General features: G+C 45.1%; 1 protein-coding gene across 3 annotated transcripts in view; it reads left to right on the top strand.

Moving 5' to 3' along the window:
• The window catches only part of DEK (DEK proto-oncogene), a 1116206-nt gene that overhangs the window by 842410 nt on the left and 262215 nt on the right, over positions 1-11581 (top strand). For all 3 annotated transcript variants that reach the window (XM_044065276.1, XM_044065275.1, XM_044065277.1), the window contains exon 8: positions 10140-10322. In XM_044065276.1, coding sequence (XP_043921211.1) covers positions 10140-10322 — 183 coding nt within the window. The remainder of the gene's footprint in view (positions 1-10139; positions 10323-11581) is intronic.

Raw genomic sequence — 11581 nt, 5'->3', positions numbered from 1 at the left:
ACGTCTGCATGCATAGACCTCAGAACTTTTCAGCCGCAGACGTAGTCAATTAGATCGTTCAGCTCCTACATACAATTACTTTGGAAAGATAAGTACCCCGTTGGTGTTTTTTGTTTTGTCGTTGCTTGTGCTTGGTTTGCTGTAGTTTTTGGCCGAAGTCCGCTAAAATAAAAGGCAAATGTAATTGCGGCTGGCAGATACCATACAAAGATTCTCACAATAAGTGCATATTTTGTCTAGATAGGGAACACTGCCATATGTTGTGTTCCATTTGTAAGTCCTTCGCGACCAAGATACTTCGCAGTCGTTTGGCCGTATTAAATTTATATCTCGAGAGCCAGCATCTTAAACACGTAGCCCTTAGGATGGACCCAGAGTCTGTTGACCAACCCGAACCGTCCAGGAAGAAGGCCAAAGTTTCCAGGCCTGTTCCTACTGCCATTCCGCTATTTGCCGTCCCGCCAGCTTCTGATTTAGGGGTTGAGGAAGCTGTTTCTGCAGCCATGGAATGCACATCTGCAGATGCTATTCAGCCATTGGCCCCAACTGACGTAGAGGGGGAACTTCTTGCACAACAGACGGTCCTCTCCCACTACCGGCCGGGCTTCAGTCCCTAGGCCCGTCCCCAATGCCTTGCACCTTCCAAGAAAAGACAGAAGACAAAACATATTACTCCTGCTTCTGAAGCACAGCCTTTTCCTGACCAAGGAGGCTGCTCCTTGGCGTGACTGCCTTGCCCACCTCCTCTTGTTTGCCCGCCTTACCCCACTTACTTCCCCTTTTGGAAAACCATCACCTCAGACCAATGGGTCCTTTCCATTATTCAGAGGATACTTCCTATCTTGGAAGGAAAAACCAAGGCCAAAAAAAGATGTCCTTCAGGAATGCAACTGCAGTCATAACATATGGGTTGTCCTGCCTCAGGCAGCCCTCGGTCGGCCGGATTCCAAAGTCTGGGTCCGACGTCGGCTGATGTCGCATTTCTCTCCGTCAGAGCAGCTGGAGTACATAAGCATCTGCCGATGCCATTTTCTCCAGTCTTTCTTGCCGCGCGGTGCCCGAAGCAGAAGCAGTTCGCAAGTGCCGGTCGGTCAGCTCCTGTATTCTTCGAATCCGAAGTCATCAAAAAAGCTAAGTACCCCGTTGGGGACCTTTTCTTGCCTCAGCCGATGTCAGAAATTACTGAAAAAGTAAATTAATTGTTTGTCTTGTGGTAAACAAATACCTCATAAGGATTTCCACTCTTACTGCCTTCCTTGCCTTGGCCCAGACCACGACGTCTCTGCCTGTGCCGCCTGTGCTCGCTTCAATAAGCGCGCACTCAGTCGCCGGGCGGTGTTCGCTGAAGACTTTTTCGGCGAAAAATTCGATTATACAATGCCGTCGGAACTACTGACTTCGCAGACTCCTAAAACGAAAAGACCGGGACCGACATCCTCAGCCCGCGTCTTCCACCGACACCACGCCAAAACCTACCGCGAGTGCCCCGGTTCCCTCCGAGGCGGTTATTTCACCGCTCCGAACTGAAGACACCGCATTACCAATCCCTCCGATACCGGAGACCACACCAACGCCAGTTATTGATTTTCCTCCGGATACTGAAACCGAGGAAATGCCCGAGACCATTGCTGTGGATAAGGTCACTCCTGCACGTGGAGCTGCTAGGCCTCCCATGTCCATCAAGGCCTACACACGTGCTAAGGCAGCCAGCAAGACCAAGCACCTTACTGCTACAGCCTTACCTCAGCCTACTCCTGAAACACAAATAATGACTATGGCCACAGACTTAATTTCCATGATCAGAGGTTCCCAGGCCCATCCAGAGAGAGGATCCCAGCCTCCTGATGAGGCCCCGGGTTGAACCCTCTGACCCTCTCTCTCCAGATGAAGATTCTGAGGACTCTGTTCACTCTGATAGCCAGGAAGACCCTTCCAGACCTATGAGGACTCGGATGCAGAGGATTCCATCCCCTCGGCCTCCCCTCCTGAGGATATTTCTTTTGGGGAAGTTCTGCATTCTATGAGGGAACATTTTAAGTGGCAAGGCCAGGAATATTCTGATTCCAGAAAGCGCCTTCGAACCTTCCTTAAAAAGCCCCAACACAGGCCCTTAGCTATACCTCCTGTGCTTGATGTTTTGGATGATCTATACTCTGACTCCAGTGTTACCCCTGATACTCTTCCTCCTGCTCCTGCCAAGCCTGACAGATACTATAGGGTCCCAGAAACACGTTCTCATTTCTTTAGGGCCCATGCAGTTGATTTAGAAACGATTTCACAGGGACCGAAAGGGGTTTCAGCTACCACCTCCAAAAATCCTTTACCTTCTAACAGGGAAGCTAGGTCATTAGAGATAGGGGAAGAAGGTATACACCTCAACTACTTTATCTATGAGAGCTCTCAATTGTCTCTTTCATATGTTTCAATATCAGGATTACCTGTTAGATGATTTACAGAAAACATTGGCCTCTCCTGAACCTTTAGATAGGAAATCTTTGCAGGAGGCTGTACATAATTCTCAGCAAGTTAGCAATCACTTTCTGCAGTGTGGATATGATGCATTGGAAGCTTCATGTAGGGCAGCTATGACAGGGGCGGTCATTCGTAGACATGCATGGTTAAAAGAACAACCTCTACCAGATCATGTTAAGGCAAAACTTCTTGATGCACCCTTGGAAAAGAACAAGCTTTTGGTGCTAATGCTAAAGATGTGTTAAAGTCCATTGAGGAAAAAGCCAAGTCAGTTCAGACAGTCAAAGATTTCCTCCAGGTTCAGCCTCCCAGATTCAGCAGAAATTGGCCTTCTAAAACTGGTCCTTTCCTAATCCTGAAAGATTTCAAAGGGGTAAAAACAGGCGTGGCCGAGGAAGAGGGCAATACAGAGGTTCCTACAGGGGACGACAATGGCAACCAGCAAACCAAAAAGTGACACAGGGGTTTCTCCTGCCCCACAGGGACAATCTCAATGACTTTCCTCTACTTCCGCTGACCAAGGAGCAAACAGAAGCTCCTTTGGGTGGAAAATTATCTCTGTTTTCAGACAATTGGCACAGATTGACAAAGGACAAATGGATTTTGGACATTATAGACCAAGGTTACAGGTTCCGCTTTCATACCTTACCAAGAAAACAAGGCATGCCAAACCTACCACAAAACCAGAGGGCAGAGACTATCAAGCAAATTTCTCTGCTTGCTCAGATCAAAGCAATAGAAAAAGTTCCACAACAAGAACAAGGCCAGGGGTTTTACTCAAGACTGTTCCTTGTTCCAAGAAAAGAAACTCAATGGAGACCAATACTGGATTTGTCCGCATTAAACACTTTTCTCATAGTACCAAAGTTCAAAATGCTGACTCTACAGCAACTCCTTCCCATGCTGGGCAAGGGGTCTTGGCTGATTACTCTGGACCTCAAGGAGGCATACCTGCATGTCCCTATCAGACACAGCTGCAGAAGATACCTCAGATTTCTTGCAGGGCCAGAGCATTATCAATTCTCAGCATTGCCATTTGGCTTATCTACTGCACCCAGAGTATTCACGAAATGCCTGGCTTCAGTAATTGCTCATTGCAGGCTCCAGGGGATCCATATTTACCCGTACCTGGACGACTGCCTCATACAAGCGGACGACAAACTGATTTTGACAAAAAACTTGAATTATGTCATACAATTGCTACAGGCTCTGGGATACACAGTCAACTTCCAAAAGTCAGGACTCCAGCCATTCCAGCAAATAACCTTCTTAGGAGCCAAACTAGACACAGCCTCTCAAATGGCTTACCTGACAGAAGACAAGCAAAAGAAGTTAACTCATTATTTCAAAGGTTTTGCAAACCTCACCCAGATGACTGCAAAGAGATTCCTACAGGCCCTGGGTTATATGGCATCTTGCATTCTCCTGGTTCCATTAGCAAGACTACACATGAGAAAGCTTCAATGGTACCTAAAAAGCTTATGGTCTCAGCACAGCAACAACCTAGAGACAACCATACCGCTCATTCCATGCCTACAGAAGGAATTTCTATGGTGGGCCTCGGTAAGCCAGGCAAACACAGGTATGCCATTCAAAAAACCTCAGATAACACAGACCATCACCACAGACGCCTCAGACCTTGGATGGGGGGGCGCACATGGAGGGCAGATGTATTCAAGGACAATGGTCTCCAAAGGGAACACATCTGCATATCAACCAAAAGGAAATGCTGGCAGTAATGCATGCCATCGAGGCCTTTCGATAACAACTTCAGCAAGGCCACCTGCTAATACGGACAGACAACACCACTGTGATGTGGTACATAAGCAGGGGGGGCACCCATTCTTACCCCCTTTGCAGACTGACAATGAATCTTTGGGAAAAATCACTGAGCCTAAACATACAGTTGCAATCCCCGTTTGTTCCAGGCAAAGACAATGTGCTGGCGGACAGCCTAAGCAGGAATTTCCTAGACCCCCACGAGTGGAGGTTACATCCAGAAATCTTCATAAGACTCACCTCGACATGGGGCAGGCCAGAAGTAGACCTATTTGCCTCCCACCTCAATCATCATCTACAAAAGTTCTGTTCAAGGACATATCATCCACAAGCATGGAAAATAGATACTCTCTCATTCAACTGGAACTTCCTAAAAATCTATGCATTCCCATCTCTGCCACTGATGACCACAGTATTACTAAAGATCAAAGCAGAGAAGCCCAAGGGGATCCTAATAGCTCCAGACTGGCCAAGACAGCACTGGTAGCCACTACTACGGCGCATATGTCACAACAAAAAGTGGGCCTTTCCCCAATGGCCCCAACATTTGACAACACAACTTCAAGACAGTACATCCCAACATTCAGACGCTGCAGCTAACAGCTAATCCCATGAATAACCTCAATCTCTCTCTCTCCAAGGAAGTTCAGAGGATAACAGAAGCCCGAAGACCATCCACCAGAAAGGTTTACTCAGCAAAATGGAAGAGATTCAGCATCTGGAATACCAGCAAGGGTCATGATGCATCATTATTGAACATCCCCCTCATTCTGAATTATTTGGCAGATATGCTACGGAATGGACTCTCATATTCTTCCATAAAAATACATGCTTCAGCTATTTCAGCTAGATATAACACTGATCCACCTGTGTTTTCACATCCTTTAAGGCAATTCCTTAGGGGAATCAAGAATATAAAGCCACCCAGAAAGGCTCCAGTACCAGCTTGGGACCTCAACTTTGTCCTAGAAAAACTGACTCTACCTCCCTTTGAGCCAGCAGCTTCTGTGGACTTACAATTTCTCTCATGGAAGACAGCTTTCCTGTTGGCAATTACCTCAGCAAGAAGGATTTGGGAATTAAAGGCCCTAATGGCAATACCACCGTTCATAATCTTTCACAGAGACAGGGTCTCCTTACGAACCAACCCTACCTTTATGCCAAAAGTGGTATCTAGGGTTTCTTTAAATCAAGCTATTCACCTGCCTACTTTCTTTCCCAATCCTGAGAACAAAGGGGAAAGACTGTTGCATACCTTGGACATTCACAGACAACTTTGCTACTACCTGGACAGAACCAAGACCAGTAGGAAGTCTGATCAGCTTTTTGTAGCTTACGCCCCTGGAGTACAAGGAAAAGCAATTTCCATACAGACTGTTTCAAAATGGATTGGACATTGCATCAGAATCTGTTATTCCTTCCATGGAAAGAGTGTACCAGCCAATGTCAGACCACACTCCACCAGAGGTACAGCCACCTCAACAGCATTCTTAAGAGGGGTGCCTACAAAAGACATTCTAGAAGCTGCTACATTGAGCTCCGTGCATACATTCTCCAAACACTATAACCTCCCTTTATATTCCAGATCCAGAGCAGCCTTTGCTTCGGCAGTCCTGCAGGGATTGATAGCTACACCATCCTTTTCTTAGAGCATTCCACCTCCCCCAGCTAAGCTATGGTATTCAACCCATATGTTATGACTGCAGTTGCATTCTTGAAGGACATAGTACAGTTTTGTACCTACCATAAATGTAGATGTCCGATAGATATGCAACTGCAGTCGGGTTTTCCCTCCCTCCTTCCCCTCTATGCCTTGGGTCCACTCCTCTCCCTGTTATCCTTAGCTGGGGATATCTGTTATGGTGTATCTGTTTATTGCTTATTTATTTGTCTGGAAACCTGTTTTTGTCTTCCAATCAGCCTTCCTTGGAGGGCACCTGGCATTTGGGGCAAGAAACACTGAAGAAAATGGCGTCTGCTGATGCTTATGTACTCCAGCCGCTCTGACGTCTGAGAGAAATGTGACATCAGCCGACGTCGGATCCGGACGACCGAGGGCTGCCTGAGGCAGGACAACCCATATGTTATGACTGCAGTTGCATATCTATCGGACATCTACATTTATGGTAGGTACAAAACTGTACTATTTCCTTCCCTCCAAAAATCAGTTCCACCTAGGAACTATAGAACCCAAGTCCCTGTGGGTTAGGAAGGGAAATTATTTTAGTCTAGTCTATTCCTAGTCCCAAAAAAGGTATGGTCCTGCCATAAACAAACTTTGCAACAAAAGAAAGAAACTGTTGCAGAAAAGAGGAAAATCCCAGGATGCAAAAAACTCCCTTACCAGCCTCAGGAAGAAGCTGAGATTCCATCAAAGCTAGTTACGCAAATAAAATTGCCAAAGATTCAAAAGACAGCCACAAGGCATTCTATAACTGTCAAGAATCTAAATGGCAATGCTCAGATCTGCTCTGAGCTGCAACATAATGGCATTAAATATACCGATCCCAAGGATATTGTCAATATCTTGGCAGATCGATTCAGTGCCAACTTCACCCCCCACCCCCCACCCCCACCCCACCCTAAATTGCACATCTCAATAATGGAAGATTACCATATTCCAGTAATGGCCACACAGGTAAAAAAAAATGCACTCTCCAAAGCTAAGAATTCAGCATCCATGGGACCAGATTACATCCCGGGCTGTGTACTACATGAACTACAAAATGAACTGGCACCTCACCTAAGTGTCACGTTTAATCATACCCTCACCTCAGGCTTCATGCCCACTGAGTGGCGCACAGCTACAGTTATCCCACTCCACCAGGGGGATCCACCTTGGATCCCGGGAACTACCCACCCCGTCAGTCTGACGAGCCTGATTTGCAAGGCCATGGAACGTATTATAAAGAAGACATTGGCAACCTTAAAACACTGGACCCCACCCAGTTTGGGTTCGTGAAGGGACGATCTTGTCCTCCTGTACCTGATTGACTTCTAATCAGTCCCAGAGCCGTGGACGTGGGTAAGGCAGTCCACACAGCCTGTCTGGCTCTCGCCAAGGCCTTTGACACCATCCCCTACTCTGGAATCCTAGATAAACTTACTGAGCTATTAATCCCTACGTCACTCGATGGGTTGCCAGCTGGCTTGCTGACAGAACCCACACTGTAAAAGTAGCCGACTCCAAATCCAGCTCCAGACAAGTGGAGTATCTCAGGGTTCAGTCCTGGGACCGCTCTTGTTTGGCATCTACTTCCCTGAAGTACAGGCCAACACTAAGGGACTCTGGCTAACAAAGTTTGCAGATGACTGCAAACTGGGAGCCATTATTGAATCCTCAAATGATGTGAATACTCTACAAAAGGGCCTTACAGAAACAAATGCTTGGTGCCAGAGCCTCAGGGTGTAAGAGCTCACTCAACCAGGCCATAGCTAATTCCAAGGCCTTTCTCAAAGGCCTGGACACAGCTTCCATCCTGGAAGCAGCTACCTGGTCTATAGTCCACACATTCACCAAACACTGCAAACTAGACCACGGCTCCAGGGGCAGGGCAGGCTTTGCCAGAGCAATCCTTCAAGGATTCCTGGTATCCTATACCTTTACCTCCTCCCTTTTCTTGTAAGCTGTGGTACTGTGCTACACCAAAGTTAATCCTCCCAACATTGGAATAGAAGGACATAGAATAGGTGTGTAAAATCTTACCATAACCATAGATGTCCTGCTCTTCCATTTTGCAGTATTCCTTCCCAACCTCCATACCCCCTATTCTCTTATTACATGGTCTGGCCCCCTCGTCACTGCTTCCACCCCCTAAGGCTCATCTTTTCAGCCTTAGTGGCATTTTTCTTTTGTTGACATCTTATTCTCCTCACAAGCCACTCCTCTGGGCTTCAAGTTGTGAGGTCTGTGCATGCCGACATCACATTTTAATGACCCTAGTTTACAGCCCTACGTGTGACGTCCCACATATCTACAGCAGACAGGCTAAAGCTTTTGTATAGGAGCTGACGTTAGATTGTCTGAGGTGGAAAATCCCACACCAAAGTGAATACTGTAACATGAAAGAAAGGACATATATGGCTATGGTAAGATTTTACACAACTACTCTCTACATTGGTTCACGGACTACTTCATTTTTATCTAGATCGCACAAAAGAATTCAGATGGAAAACCATGAGGTGTCTTAAATTAAGCCTAAAATGCCTTTTGTGTACTCCAGTTTACGTGCTGCTTTAACATCCAGGACTTTTTTATTACTGGCTTGTTTGCGACTCCAGCTAAGAGGCAGTATTGAAAAGGACAAGGAGTTAACAAAATACTAGGGTTGTACGTCTAGGATGTTCTGCAGTGGAGAAATTAATCTGTTTGCCACGTGTTCACATTTTCTTAACTGAGACCTTCATGTTGAGGTGTATGGTTTGAAACACCATTGTGAGAGAACAATTCACTGTCTGTGCTGGATTGTGTCATGCTATACCGGAAATATTGCTAGTTTGCAAGCATTTATGAAAATAAACATTGGCATTATTGCTAAGGTCTTTATTTCATAAACAGTGTTCAAGGTTTGATTCTAACCTCCGGTTATTGGCTAGGTGTAAAATGGGCCTTCAGGATAGCCTTGTTCACCCATGAACCGCGAACTTCAAAAACTGACTTAACTTGTTTGACAGTTAAGTGAAACCTTAGATGCTGTTCAAGAAAACTCTGCTATATTTGGACTGCAGGTTGCACTAGAGAGATGCAGTATTTGGTTTGCTAGTTATACAATTAAGCATGATTTCATATTTCTATAAATATCTCATTTAACATGCACTTGTAGAGGAATTTCTTGGCATGTGAAAGGCTAGTCTGGTTAACATAAATGTTTTGCTTGGCTTGAACAGTTTCCAAGATACAAAAATGTATAAGTTTATAAAAAATATAATTAGGAGTTTGTGTACATCATATTACAGTATTTATGGAAAGGCCCATGAATATGCACGATCACTGTAAATAGTTACAGATAGCATTGCTGTTTGTACAGCTTTAATAGCTTTTATTCAGAATATCTTTACATTATTATATTTTTCAGTAAATGTTCTAGAATGCAAGATGTGTGTAGGCTGCTTGCAGGTGTGGTGATCTGCATAGGTGTTTGAGTTAAGCTTACAAATAGCCAGGTGGTTGTGATTGCATGTCTTTGCTACTACTTGGACAGAGAGGTCCTGAATACTAGGTGGGGAGTGCACAGTATTCAGATGCAGACATTAGCTGCTTTTTTCTAAATAGTCCTTTAGAAGATAGCCCTGTAGTTGCTACAAGGGTCAGCCTTGCTTACCTTCACAAAACATTACGACTTGAACACTATAGGTCTCTGACCTTCTTTGGAGCTGCTGTGTTCAAATGCTTGTTAATGTAGGCAGATGTTGGGTGCCTACTGGTGGAGGTATCCCTCAAGTGAAGAATACTGCAGCAAGTAAATAGAACATCTGCTTCTCTGGATACTAGCATCCTGATCCTGTTTCCTGCAAAATAGGGGGGGGGGGGTAGGATTCCTGAGGTCTTGACTCTTCAAACTGTTGATGTTCAGTCTTACATTTTGTATCCTGGTTGGTGTTCTTATATTGGCTGGCTATTTTTCTTTGTGGGTCATCTCAAGGCAAGGAATTATGGCATGTAGGAGGAGCTTGAGCTTGTAAGATTTGTCTGAGAAACTAGGTGGTAGAGCCACTTTGTCATTATGTTCATTGCCTAGACAGAGACCAGACAATCTTTTTTTTTTTCTTGTACGTTTATAGTATGTTTACTTACCCAACTGTATGATGATACAAATGTTCTACATTAGTGAACACCCTTGCATAACTAAACTACGTTTAGAATATAATTCCTGGCTTTTTATTTGTAGTCCCTACCAAAGTCTAAAAAGAAGTCTCAGAAAAGCAGCAAAAAAGATCGCAGGAGCTCTGGGTCAGCACGGAAGTCAAAAGGCTCAAAGTCTGAAGAGAAAATACTTTCGGACGAGTCTTCAAGTGAAGATGAAAAGAATGAAGATTCTTCAGATGAAGAAAAAGAAAGTGAAGATGAGAAGGTTAGTTGTGGATTTTAATTTTTGCAGACAGATTGTTGTGGGTGACAGCAAAACTAACTTCTAGGAAATTTATTTTTGCAGTAAGTTGGTACACATGGACTTTCCAGCTGTGAGAAGCATTGATTAGTCTTTTAAAAAGGTATATTTCCACATACCAGCACTGGTGGTTCTTTGAGCCCCACTTGGGACAACATATAACTGGCCTGGCTTCCCTCTGCCCCATTTCCTTGCTTGGGTGTACCAGTTTGTCCTCATAGAACTTAACACCAGTATTGCTGTGGCCAGCCATGAGTCTTGGGGGCGTCCTATGGGCTCCACCATCTTTGCATCTTTTGGGGGGGGGGGTATTATATGCTGTACCCACTTGCGTCCGCAGGCAATTCCCCTCTTTGCATCACACTTCCTGTAAGGGAGCATTATCTAATACCTTCCCACATGGGATGGAGATTGCCTATCCTTCCCTGACACTCCATTAGTTGCCCAAGCTGTTAATTGAGTCCAGGTCAGCTAGGTCATAGTCGGGGCTTTATCCCTCTGTGCCACCAAAGCAGTTACTGGTAGTGGTTCTTGAGCTAGAATACAACAATGTAGTCTCAGTGTGTTGGCAGGTGACACATTTCATACTTGCTGCTGAAATGATCCTTTATTAATTTTTTAAAATGTTCATTACCGGACAGTGGTTTTCTTCAAAATATTGAAATTTTAGTAGTTTGACTCCTGACTACTTTCCATATTGACTCTCATAAGAATGCTGGGAAGCTGTGTTCATTATATTTTATTGGCTGAATCCCCCTCCATCCCTTGCATATGTTCAGGCTTGGGGCCAATGCTTAGTCCCTCCTATGACCAGTAGGATTTCTACAGCAGTTACTGAAAGCGCTGTGCATGTGGGACTTGTGAAGGTTATTAAACCCTGTCTCTTAATGCACCACTCCCTTCTACCTCTCTGATCACTTTTTAATGCTGATTCTTAGTAGCTTTGCTTTAGAGTGCTTTACAGTTCAGCCTGTCTTGGAAGCCCCCCCCCCCCCCCCCCCCCATCCTGGCCTGTCAGATGTCAGATGCCCACCCACCTGGACATCAGTATGCCTTTTATACAAGTCCACTTGCACCAAGAAGTGCAAATACTGGACATTGCCATCCCACTGGTTTGGTCTGGCTTCCACAGTACACTTTGCTTATACTTGTAACAGAGCAAGTAAATTTATCCAGGGACTGCTCACGGCAAAGACTGTAACAAGAAATGAAAGACAAACTGC

The sequence above is a fragment of the Protopterus annectens genome, chromosome 3.part0 (assembly GCF_019279795.1).
Source record: "Protopterus annectens isolate FY-2018-M chromosome 3.part0, PAN1.0, whole genome shotgun sequence".
In the NCBI taxonomy this organism is placed as follows: domain Eukaryota; kingdom Metazoa; phylum Chordata; order Ceratodontiformes; family Protopteridae; genus Protopterus; species Protopterus annectens.
The sequence above is the reverse complement of the archived record's forward strand: the minus strand, read 5'-3'. Positions and strand labels throughout refer to the sequence as shown.